Below are 13112 nucleotides of genomic sequence, written 5' to 3' on the forward strand. Positions count from 1 at the left end.
CGATTCCCAAAAATCGAGTATCAGTGCTCACAACAGAAATGAAGTTGCTACGGAGACAAAAGCACCCTGTCCAATTTCCTACAGAAATCAGGGTGAAAACAATCAAGAAGACCAATTTATCCCGAACACTTCTGCCTGTGGCCCATCCAGCATGGTCACTAATCGCGAGGGGGGGGGGGGAAAGCATGGTCCGCTAAGTCCACGCTGTGTCCTCTTCAACGAACCCTGAAACTGGCCCATTCTGTGGCCTGCCAAGTCAATTCCACTTTCGTAAATTCAGAAGATGTTCAAGTTTCCACGACTATACCTAGATCCAAAGAAGTACTACTCCGTGGCTGAAGAAAACCTATACGTACCTGGACCGTAAGCAATCTGCTAACAGGCCTGTTATCTGCTGATGCACAATGATCTACAGTCATGTGTACGACTAAATAAACACTAGAGCAATGTTTCAAAATATCTGTTAGACTAAACAGCATGAAAAACCTGTAACACATTTTACTGCAATAAAATATTTTAAAAGAAATTAGTCATACTTAAATTTAAATCGTTGTCCAATCATTGAGTTAGGTCACATACTAGCCTCTAGGGAGTCTCAGCGTTCACGGCATCAGGCTGTCTTCCCAAAGGGCGTCCGGATCGACGTCTTCGTATTTAGAACTTATTTTGGAGGTCTCCGTACTCTTCCATTCGGTGGACATATGCTGTTCGTTAAGTCTTACACACTAATCCCCACCTCTCACATAATTACATAATACAGTGAATTTAAACTGTCAGTTATCTTTTTGTTTATTAAACGTTTCCGGTTTATCGGTTCGCGAAGTACTGGTTACAACTGCTCCATTAAGACAATCACAAAATTCTAGAAGTCTACTGCCCTTTAAATTTTCCTGACTGTGAAAGGTGTCGGACAGCTGGAAACCTTAATAATCTAACTCAGTGACAAAAACTGAGACCCGAAGGACTTTTCTTATCTTCTTCCTCTCTTTTCCCCCTTTTAGTCACCTCGGTGTCTAGATGTTCCTCTCCCTGACTTACTCTTAAAGAGATTTTTGGTAACGAAAGTCGAATTAATATTGACGGATCGCTGAGAAGCGTTAGTATGGGACAGTTTTTGGAGAAGGGGTTGTCTCCCGGATAGAACGACCTACTGACGTCGAGCAAGTAACTGTTACTTATCTACTCGTATGAGTTGTCGGCCATTCCTGATTTGTATTTCCTGATGGGGTTTCTCAGCCTCGGTTGACGTTGCAGTGTAACGGACGCCATGAGACAGATGGAAAAGCGTAGGACGTCCGGATTAAATGGATAAATCCCCGCGGATCTGAACCCAGCTACTGCAAATCTTGTGGTGGCAGTTTTCAACCAAGCCTCAATTAATAGTCTGGAAAACTGAAGTTAACCAATTCCTCTTCGATGATCCTCCCTCCTGTAACTGCCCAGAGCCTCATTCCAGTAATATTCCAAAGGATGGAAAAACCTTTGTCCAGTGGCTGGAGCTCATGGCTTCAGTGAGCATGAATACAAAGTAACTGAATTTTCAGCTTTTTCGTTTCAATAATGACGGAGGAATTGACATGAGCTCGATGACCATCGAGAATTAAAAGGGTTCTTCCAGGTAGCAGATGATGATTGGAACAACGCAAAAATTTGCAAAACTTTTATGTTGTTCTGTGATCCTTTGGGGTACTAAGGTATTCCTGTATTGAGATCTTCTACAAACTTTCCCTTCAGTACTTTCCTTTATACAGAACCACTGGGGTAATACACTCGCTTCCACCTTCATCCATGCAGACTACTGTTACGGTTTCCCCATTTTCTCCGTGAGCAGAAGTAGGAACTCTTTTACAGCCTTCTACACCCAACAGCCTTTGATTGCCAGAATTGCAAGTCACTTAAATCCTGTCTCTTCCAAACTGTTTATTAAATGAGGCCACTGGTGCAACTTCATAGCGACCATTATTTGCCTCGAAAGTTTGAAGAAATCATTTACGAGTTCAATGTTAAATCTCATCAGTCGGCCACAGCTTACATTTTTTGCTTTACTAAGAGTTAAGCCTGGTTGTCTTCTCAGAACGTAAATAAATCAGACTTTTCCCATCATCCTGCCATTCCAAGGATTCTGCATGCTGTGTTCCTTGGTTATTTGAACGCAAAACCTAAAAACAGCATTTCGTGTAAGTCCAAAACCAACTAGTTCTAAACGTACGAGTCTTTGGTGGAGTTGTTTTTCATAATCTCCATGCTTGTTTAGAGGAGATCTCTCTCGACGGAGTGTTCTACGAGGAATATCATGTACCCTGGATGCAGCTGAAAGGAGAGTCCACGAATTTACAGCAGACACGGGGAGCTTTAAATATTTTGTCATTGAGCCCTGTCACCTTTGCATGATTTCATCATGTTTTCAAAATAATACTATCAGATTTTAAAACCATAATTAAAAAAAAAAGAATAGTTATGTGACGGAATGAGCGATGCATAGGAGCGTAACTTGAAGACGTCAATATATAAGACAGATTATGTTGTGCTAAAGAAGTTAAACTCACTAATGAAAATGTAGCTTTCACTTAATTTCACTTAATACTTGATAAAACGCAAAAAAAAAAAACAGATGGTGTTATTAGCCCAATCGACAATTCCGGTATTGGACGAACTGTAGTGTTCGCGAAGGAATAAAGTTAACGAAAACAAATAAATACGTCTAACACCCTCACCCCAAAACAACAAGAAATTGCACATCCAGTCACGTAAAAGCTTTAATATCAGATGATTACTGTTAACACTGATACTCTCTACCTGTGACCGCGGGAATATTCAGGCATCCAAAAATGGAGGTAGCAGGTCACGTGCGACAACTATTCGAGCAGAATGGTAAGGCTGATACTCGTTTACAATGACACACAGTGATTGGTCTACCTCCAGGTGTTGCCAGTAATACAGGAATACAAACAAACAAACAAGCCATATATCACAGTGTGAGGGACATTCGTGTGATAATCGAACAGCTTACGATAAAACTATCTGTATCAACCTATTGAATATACAAGTCGCATGTGATACTTTATGAACCAGCAAATGCAAATTTATATTAGGACAGACCTGAAATTGAAAATGCTAAAGCAATGAGAGTAAATTAAGCGGGTATAGAAATTTGTACTGCGCGTCTTTCAAAAGCGATGCTTTTGCAGATAATAGATGTAGGCCTAAATACATAAAAATATAAAAGCTGAGTATAAATTTGGAAAACTAATGATGGTATGCAAACATTCAGACTTCATTCCCGGTACGACTGAATAGGAACCGGTCTGGAAGCTGCGCAGAAGAGAAGTCACTTGCCCCTGTTAGGAAAATACTGGTGCGAAAACTAAAAGGAAAGAGCCCACTAGGAAAACCAAGATGCAGGTGGACTGATAATATTGAAATGGACCTTAGAGAGATAGGATGGGGTGGTATCGACTTGATTCGTCTGGCTCAGGATATGACAGAGTGGTCGGGTTCCATAAAATGTTGGGAAGGTTTTCACTAGCTGAACATATGGCGACTTTTCAAGAAGGGCTCAGCTTCACGAAGTTAATTATGAAGTGATTTCTTGTTAGAAATCGAACCGCCATTCCTAGGTGGTCCAGCCTGTGGCATAGTCACTATACTTACTGAGTTCGTTTTAATTAAAATGCACTTCTACTTTAAACATGTAGACATGTTCCACTAAAACGTCGGTGCACACCGAAGAGATTACCCAGAAAACACGTACATCGCCAGTCAGGTGAGGGTTCTGTTAACCACCAGCAGACTTAAGATAAAACGAATAACATATGTTCTTACATGCTGAATGGCACCCACTGTAAAGTCTTAGCGTTATGCCACACCACTTTCGCATTAAACATACCAACCTGAAGATCATGCGAACTTATGTGGTGGAGGAAATGCTGGCGCCTTTAAGTTATAAGGTTGTAAAATGCAGTGAGCTGACAGACATGTCTTCTAAAAATAAGCAACTTCCGATGGTTACTTTTTATGTAAAATTTAAAATATCTCTGTGACCGAGCGAAATCTACTACTGCCTTTCTGCTTGTTTGCAAATAGCGACTTTCAGGAAACTCTCGCGGCAATGTTGTTATTTCAAGACGCAAAGTTTACAACTATTCGGTATGATATGAATATTATGACGTAATAATTAATAAAAACTGGGATTTATAAGACAATTTAAGAACCTTTTTCTCTCCGAAAACACATTACTCTCTCATAATATATAAATTTAATAATCTTGTACGTTTTCGTTCGGGCTACTTGAAACTATCGTAGTATACTGTGCTTAAAATAAAATTTCCCGAACTTTTTCACACGACACACGCCCATTCGGTTTTCACAAAACCCTTATGCGAAACCGACACATTTTATGGACATACAACTAAAGGCGGGTTTACATTGGGGCAACTTAAAGCAACCTAGCTGCCCTTGTCGGGCGACTATGTTTGCCGTCCAATTTATCAAGCAGAATGCGGCCAGAAGCAACCGTTCCCGCATGCGACCGACCCCATTTACACCCAGAGCGACTGGTTGCTTCAATTTTTACGTCAGCTTGTGTAGGAAGTCCTCTTTTTGGTGCGTCAATCTCAAGAAGGAAACTGAATGAAGGGAAGTGCACCCACTGATCACCTTTGGCGGATCCGTTCTTCTTCTTTCTATACCTGTGGAAGGTCGTTCTGAGATTTGTAACTTTTTCTTTCGCTTCCTTCACCGAACATTCAAACTTCGTGGCTAATTCCTCCCATAGCTTTAACTTCTTCCGAATGTCTTTATAAATGGGATCCCGCAAATCCCACAGAATCCTCTTTTCGCGGTATTCTTTGATAAGACACTTGGCTTTATCCGTGTCCCAACTCATCATGCCGCATGCGTGTAGGCAACTGAACCCACTAGCGATGGATAACCTTGCGGCCTGGAGCAACAAGAGGAGGTGGGACGCAAGCCGCATGCGATCGCGAGGCGTGCGGCGCGGTTGCCAATGGTTGCCTTAGTGTAAACCCGCCTTAACCCTCTTCACTCTTATTTAGATCACTGTTTTTTTTTGCTAGTGGGGTGGGACTAAGTCCCTTGTACTGCCACTTCTGGCCTATTGTACCAGCCCCAGATGATAGGTGAGGGTGATTGTGGAGCAATTGGTGGAATGTTTACCATTAACTAACTCATAATTACAAACATACCAAAACCGTGAGAAAAGCTCTTTGAATAATAACGTTACAATGTGTTTCCTTAGCGATGAATAATACCGACAAATGTTTAAACTAATCTCTCTGATTATGAATACCAAGATTAACGCTTAATGTTTATTCTCGGTCCTACTACTAACATTCGATCCATGCAACAGGATGTTGAAAAGATGGCCAAATTCAGACGAAACGGTTATAAAGTATTTCTGCTAGATTTGATATCAAAACTGATTACGTTCTCCTTGCCTAAGCCCTCTGCTTGGGAACCACTGCTATAAACATCTTTGAAGGTACGTCTTACCTCGAGTAGGCAACCTCTGGAATGGAACGTCATGTGTTCGATATCTCGTGTATGGCGAATTTATTTCCGATCGTATGTTGAAAATGTAATCTTGTACCTTTCTAATGACGATATAAAGATCTACATCACTATCTGACAATGACACACCCACAAAGATGTTTTCGACACAGTATACATATATTACAGCCGAGGGGAAAATTAGTCGGTCAAGGACACCACTCCTACCCCCACCTCTTCGTCTTCTTCCGCTCTACCTGCAACAGGACAGGACAATACAGCAGTACTGTGAGATTACGATATGACCTTGACCTGAGCAAAAGGTACATCCCTGCCTATAGACGTGTTTATACAATTTCCCTGAACTATTCACAAAAGGTTCCCAAACTGTGTTTCCCATATGATCCACGTACGAGTACAAAGTACGCAAAATTTGCGATAATAAGAAAAGCATAAACATTCGAGGATCCTAATATTGCCAAAGAACTAATTCCACGGTGAAGAGTGCTTCTTCAAAAGCTAACATTATTATATGCCAAACCTAGAGTTAAATGATATGGTATAGCAGCATGCTGCTGCACCCTGTATTCCTATTCAGCATTCTCACTTCACAGTCTCTAAGCATCGTCGCACACATTAAAATTCACACTCTTTGTCACTTATTATTTGTTTAACACTGCATGTTTCGGCCTAAATGGCCACCATCGGGTGTATAAGACTGTACATAAAAACTGCTGCTCTGTTGTTACGCTGCTGTATTTTGCATTTTACGTGTAATGTAAAAGGCTTATACTTGTAAAATACTCATTTTTTAGATTATCTTGCCACGGTTATTTTATTGTGCAAACATGTTGTGGGACTGGTGTATGTTTTTGGGGTGTTGGTTTCTTTCTTTCGCTCTGTGTAAAAAAAAGAGAGCAGCTACACTGCAAACAGCACACAAGAAAAAAACCAACACACTAAAAAATGTACACCAGATCCACAACACGTTTGTACAACAGAAGTAACCATGGCATGATAATCTAAAAAATAGCAAATATTTTACAAGCGTTTTATCCGGTCTAGAAAACAGAAATTAAAGGCCGTGGGGATCCGATGCGCTGACCACATGACACCCTCTATCCGCTAAAGCTGGCACTAACTAGGCTGACAAGCGGCGGTAGCTCTGTCGGTATAGTTCGCTTGCGGACTAAAACCACGGTCATTTATATCATCTATACTGCGTCCAGACCGGCTCCGGGGTCCACCCAGCCTCCTACCCCCATGGGTACCACAGCATGAAGCTAACCATTCACATACATCTAATATCTAGGTTACGAATGCATGGAAGTATCCTCCACTTCACCATACGTCTTCATGGCATAACTTTATTGGCTGTCTCGAGGCAACCAAATAAACGTCTTCCAAATTTCAACAGTTCGCTTTTTACGGTTTATATTAAGACACTGCCGGAATCTAGACTACTTCTATGGCGTCAAATAGTAGGATCAGTAAATCATGAAACAGAAAAGATCTGGATGGAATTATCCGCAGCCTAATCGAGGTACATACCGGCATTTGCGTCTTTGAACTGAGGAAAACCACCAAGATAGCCGATGTCCCGGTTCAGATTCGAACCTAATACAGGTCTAGAGCGTTACCGCTACACCAACCTAATAGGTAAAAGGTACGGTAAAGCTGTCCTTATTGCTTAGCTAATTAAGCACTACGCCATGAAAACGTATGGGGACAGAAAAAGATCCATGTTTTCTTAGCCTCGGCACTAGCTGGAGGTGAGTGGTCAGGTTCACGCCCCGGACACTTTACCCCCGGGAAAAGAGCCTCCGGTATCCATTAGACAGAAGGTTGGACGGGCCCCAGAACCGGACTGGAAGAGTGGAGAAAATTTTTGATCTTACCGGGACTCGAACACTGGCCCTTCTGTCGTCCAGCCCGTAGCCAGTCGCTATACCTACTGCGTTTTCCCGGCTCCAGTATACATTAGGACAATAACTTATTCACTGGATGATTATGAGTGAAACATACATTACCAGTATGGGTCCGATTCTTAGCCTTTTACAGAGCTATTGCTGAAAACTAACAAAACAAATAAAATGACAACGAAGAGCTTGAGAGACGCTTCATGGGACACCATGCAGACATCCAGACGTTCCTTGCATTGAGCCTGTAAGGTGGTACTGACTACATGCCATTCATCATCCCAGGCAGACGCAGAGGGCAAACACAGATGTTGATCACGTAGGGCACAGACATCCTGATGAAGGCGTGAGAGCAATTTAACGAGTGCAGCGCGTTACAGTGAACATCTGTGGGTTCAGAAAACAACTTAGGCTCTTCCAATCATTGTTACTGAGCAAGCAGGTAACTACGTGTGTCTGGCGTTCGAGGAAAACTCCCCAAGTTTGGCACTTTTACGTTTGCTGTCAACGATAACTAGTTATTGGGCCAGTTCGCGATGGAGCCTCGGGTTCAATGTAATGAGATTCGTACTGAACGAAGTTGCGCTGGAGCTGGGTTTTCTCCAAGTTTCCTCGGTCTTCCCTAAGGAGCCGGGAGAGTTCGGTCGGTGTAGCGACGGGCTATAGGCTGGACGGCCGAGGTTCGATTCCTGGCAGTGGCAAGAGGTTTTCTCTATTCCACAGAGTTCAGACTGGCTCCGGAGGCCCACCCAGGCTCCTGTCCAATTGGTACAGTGGGCGCTTTCCCCAGGGGTAAAGTGGCCAAGGCGTGAAACGGACCAATCACCTCTATCTATCTTTATTGTCAGACAGCTGCAGGCTTGTTGATGTGGGGAGCTCTCTCTAACGAGAGGACGGGTCTGTCGTTGGCCAGAGTCACAGTCAGCAGTAATAAGTCTTTCGTCAGTAAAGAAAAAAGTAAAGCTATTCTTGTTAACAGGCCGTGAAGGCCCATAGGGTTGTGAGACGTTGAGGGTCCCACATTATCTAGACAATCGGCTCAAAGATGGCGGTAAGGTTGTCAGCCTTACGTGCAGGCCGCGCTTTACTCCTCAGGAAAATTATTTAATTAATTCTTGGTACTTTCTCTGTTAGAGGCTGAGTCGACCCCAGGGCCATAGTGGGGCCGGAAGGATTAGGTCAATTGAAAAAAATCCAATGACCTCATCGGCAGTTGAAGCCGCGACCTTCCGGCTTGTAGCATAGTGCCTCAGTTTTTGTCAGTATGTACAATTTATATTTTACATGTTATTAAATATATGTATACACAACATACACAGGGTCTCTATCAGTCCAGGCTCAGTACAGCAGATCATGCCCTATTATTAGTAGCTCCTGCTACAACATCAGTCTAGTCACTTGAACGGTCGTATGCTTGACCACCGCCCAGTTTAAGACGCTTATACTTCCTGTGTTGGGGGTTCGTCTTGTTCACTGTTGCGAACATTTGCATTTTCATGATTTTATATAACTTCTGCTTGTTGCCTGCATAATTTTGTTACATAATCATATATATATATATATATACGGAAGTTTGAAAGCCACGTGTAAATCACGAACCGGTGTGCGCCTTGGAAAATTTTCAATGGTGCAGAGAACTTTGTTTTGCAGGCTCTGCAATTTCAGCAGATGGTTGTCTGCTTCAAATTTCAAGGTGGGGCAAAACATATGTCATGATGCTCCAAATGAGTGCTTTGTGGAGGGTCAGTTTAATGTTAACTGCTTAATCGCTCACTTTTGAATGGGGACTATATTCTAACAAATGTTCTGAAAGACCATTTCTACGTGTAATCTCCATGTAACTTTCTCACCAAAGATTACGCCGACATACGCGTATTTTACGCTTTTTACAAATGGAATGTTTCACCCATTCAGTGTAAGATGGTTCTCACGCGGTCGACGACTGCGAGAAAATAAATCCCTTGAGTCTTATCTTCGTTTATTTTAATACTCCAGCGCTCACGCCAGATCTGCACTAAAAGGAGACCACGCTGAAGTTTTCTGACAACAAAGCCCTCCTTTCGATCTGTCGAGTACAGACAAGTGTCGTCGGCAAAGAGGGCTAGGAAAACACCAGGTGTTCGGGTGGCATCATTTATATACGCGTTGTACAGAGTAGAGGACAGGACAGAACCCTGAGACACCTCCTGCTCGGATTTCTCTTGACGATGACATTTCGCCTTCTACCGAAACACTGAATTTGCTTTGTGAAAGAAAGAAACTAATGAGCTTGATCAAACTGGTCGAAAATTCCAATTTATATAACTTACATAGCAAGCCAGAGTGCTATGTGGTATCAAAGACCTTTTCAGTGTCAAAGAACACCGCGACCGTTGACATACTGTTGAAACTAAGGGTCACGTGGTCCGTTAGCCTCATATATTGCAGCAACTCATCGCTCAACTAACTGCCCTGGTTATAACAGCTCTGTACGGACTAACTAAAACACAGTTCCTCTGTTGTTGTGTACTGTATGTTGCGGGCATTACCTAGATACAGAGTCACCGCTTGGCAACGGGTCTATACGCCACAGTATTAATACTCTATATGTCACACTGATTTCAGCGGGCTGTTACCATAACAATTATCTGTCCCACACTGTTCACTGCGGTTATTCTCTCTGAGTAAATGCCTGTAAATTTAGGCAAGAAAAGTTCATAAAATACTTTTCATAATTCAGAACTTAATTAAAAAAATGCAGTATCCCTAACAAAATGTACATACTTCACTTATATTCCTTAACATGAAACCACACGCAGATTTAATCCACTAAGTAAACACACAGAATTCTACTAGTGATGGAGGTCAGCTGTTTTTAAGAGACCTAACAGAACAGGTATCTCCCCCTCACATGATGATGGAAACAGAACCTGGTTCCGACACGTCATGTTCGCTAGTTTCTAGAACAATAGACAACGGAGAAAGTTAAAAAATCCATAAATTCTGAATTATATTCACCATCATCATAATCATTTAGAACCAACGAGTAACATTTACCATGAAGTAAAACTGTTCATAATGCTCAGTATCAGTGTCAATGCATTATCCAGAGCTATATTCAACAGACTTGCTAATGAAATAGCCATTCATGCCCCTAATCCTGGCCTACCTATCCACACACACACAAATACAAAACTAACAAGCAGGTCATCTTCACTCATAACAAACAAAACAAACACACTCCGTGGTTTTTGCCCGCAAGCGAACTATACCGACCGAGCGACCTCCGCTTGTCGGCGAAGTTAGTGCCAACTTTTGCGGATGGAGGGTGTCACGTGGTCAGAGCAACGGATCCCCACGGCCGTTAATCTCGGTTTTCTAGACCGGAGCCGCTACTTTTCCATTCCATTATCCTCACGAGGCTAAGTGGACCCCGTTCCAGACCCATTACTTCTAAGAAAACCTGGTAGCGCCGGGAATCGAACGTGGACCTCTGGATCTCTAGCCAGGAGCTCTGACCACTAGACCACAGAGGCGGTCCATCTTCACTCATGTCATACAAAAATTTCAGTAAGTGTGGTATACAGTTCACACTGCTTATAACTTAATAACACTGTTTACAGATAACACTAGCATCGTGAGAATATTGTCTTAAGAGAAATCATATAAAAACCATTGATGCACTTCTGCCACCACTTCACTCATATCTTCTGCCCATGCCTTATACTCTTCAATCTGCCTCAAACTAATCAAGCAATCTTCATCTAATTAAATATATTGATAATTCAGTTTCAAATCTTCTCAACATCTCTGTACCTTTTCCACATTCTCAGTTCTCTAACAGCATTTAAGGTTTCAAACATCAAAGTGCATGTAGTTGTGTGTAACAGCACTTAACAGGATACTAATACTACAAGTATCTAGCTGCATCACATCATCACTGTTAAATACAGTCTGGTTGTATGTAGTTTTACTTGTTTTCTGAATGTACTGGGCATAATCTTCTAGAGAAACTAAGCAGTCTTGCTGTTGAAATTTTGTTTTCTGTATATACAAAATCATTCTGTACAATTTCACTGGAAAATATGTACGTACCTGAAAACATTACACATATTCGAAATATTTTTTTTTTCAGTAATGAACGCCTGTCTTTCTTTTTAAATGATGAAAGAAAGTAGAGACATTCACTTATATCAATATTCACCAAAGCAGTTATTTAAATGAAAGGTAATACTGAATACTTCTATAGGCTGGATCCAATTTAAATGGTACTTCATATAACCAGAATTTCATTAAATACTCTTCCTACAAGGATCCTTCAGTTACCAAATAACTACATTCGTCTTCTGATGACCTGCAGATAAGTTTACCAAGATGACATAATGGCTACCTTCAAAATTTCAAAGAGGTGTTTTAAATATGCAGTAGGAGCAGCAACTCAATTTACTGCAATCATGAGGTCCTGAAGTATTTCTTAACCACTGTTTCTACACAATATGCTCTGCATCAAAAATCTTGCATTAAATTCATCACCCACAATTATTCCATTTCCTGTCTGGTGTGATCTGAGTGAAAATTTCAATCATTCTATGGCCTCTTAAAAGAGTACAGTACTTTCATGTTGAACATTTAAGACAAAAAAAAAAGAAATCAAATTAGGCTAACATGCCTTATCCAAATTCATATTTCATTCCATTCCCTGTCCTGTGCAAACTGAATCCTCCCATCATTACTTTGAAAGCCTTGGATAATGTCACAGACAGATTTGTCAAATCCATATAATGGCTACCAAATTCATAGTCCATTCATTTCCCACAACTGGAACAAACCTAGCTTAGTACATAAAGGCCAGAGCAAACTATGTGTAATTTGAAGCTTTGATGCAACGGTATACAAAGAAGTCTTCTTGGGTAAACAGCCATGTCAATGCAGAGTTGGTGTCTAACATTTCAAAGACTGTCTCTGACTCCCATCAGAGGTTGTGTTAATGAGTGTTGTATTCACACATTATATTTATACACAAAGCTCTCCTCCATCCAACCCAGACAACATTGGGGTGGGGAGCAGTGTATGCAATTAGACGATCAGTGATATCCTGCCCCAACTCGGACAATGTGGAGACTGTCAGTCAGTCACATGAATTAAAGATGGTTGTCTCTGGTCATTCCTTATGATGTTTTTTTTTTAATTTTCTCATATATTTTACTATGTTCATGGCCAAATACCATGAATGTCTTAGAGAAAATTCCATATACCTCTTAAAGTTATTGAGCTGCAGCCAAATCTCAGTGGCTGCACCACGATAACTTTAACAGAGATATGGGTTTCAACCACGAATATAATAAAATATAAAAGGAACTCATAAAAATCTTAAGGAAGGTCCAATGGGAAGCTACTTGAATTCAGGGGGCTGACTGATATATCCACACATGATTTATGGTGAAGCTGGACATCACTGACAATCTGGCTCTGCCAACTGTTCCCTACACTGTTCAGACTGGGAAAGACAAAAGCCTTGTGTATACACATAGCATGCAGGCACAACACTCATCAGATGTTGGAAACAGGCACAGTCCCTGAAACAATGGGCATGAACTCCACACTGACAAGGCTTATCACCAAACAAGACTTCAATGTCAGATAAAAATGTTCCACTTACTGTAATAAAGGACCAAAAATTTCTTGTGTCTCTCATCCACAAGATAA

At 41.4% G+C, this 13112-nt stretch overlaps 1 protein-coding gene across 3 annotated transcripts in view; it reads right to left on the bottom strand.

Moving 5' to 3' along the window:
• The window catches only part of LOC111862420 (serine/threonine-protein kinase SIK3), a 124276-nt gene that overhangs the window by 107848 nt on the left and 3316 nt on the right, over positions 1 to 13112 (bottom strand). Inside the window, exon 2 of one of the 3 annotated variants that reach the window (XM_033750654.1) lies at positions 5512 to 5765. The exons of the other annotated variants lie outside the window; for them this stretch is intronic. Coding sequence (XP_033606545.1) covers positions 5512 to 5544 — 33 coding nt within the window. The 5' untranslated portion in view covers positions 5545 to 5765. The remainder of the gene's footprint in view (positions 1 to 5511; positions 5766 to 13112) is intronic. 3 annotated transcript variants of the gene reach the window in all.

This window comes from Cryptotermes secundus, unplaced genomic scaffold, assembly GCF_002891405.2.
Source record: "Cryptotermes secundus unplaced genomic scaffold, Csec_1.0 scaffold741, whole genome shotgun sequence".
In the NCBI taxonomy this organism is placed as follows: domain Eukaryota; kingdom Metazoa; phylum Arthropoda; class Insecta; order Blattodea; family Kalotermitidae; genus Cryptotermes; species Cryptotermes secundus.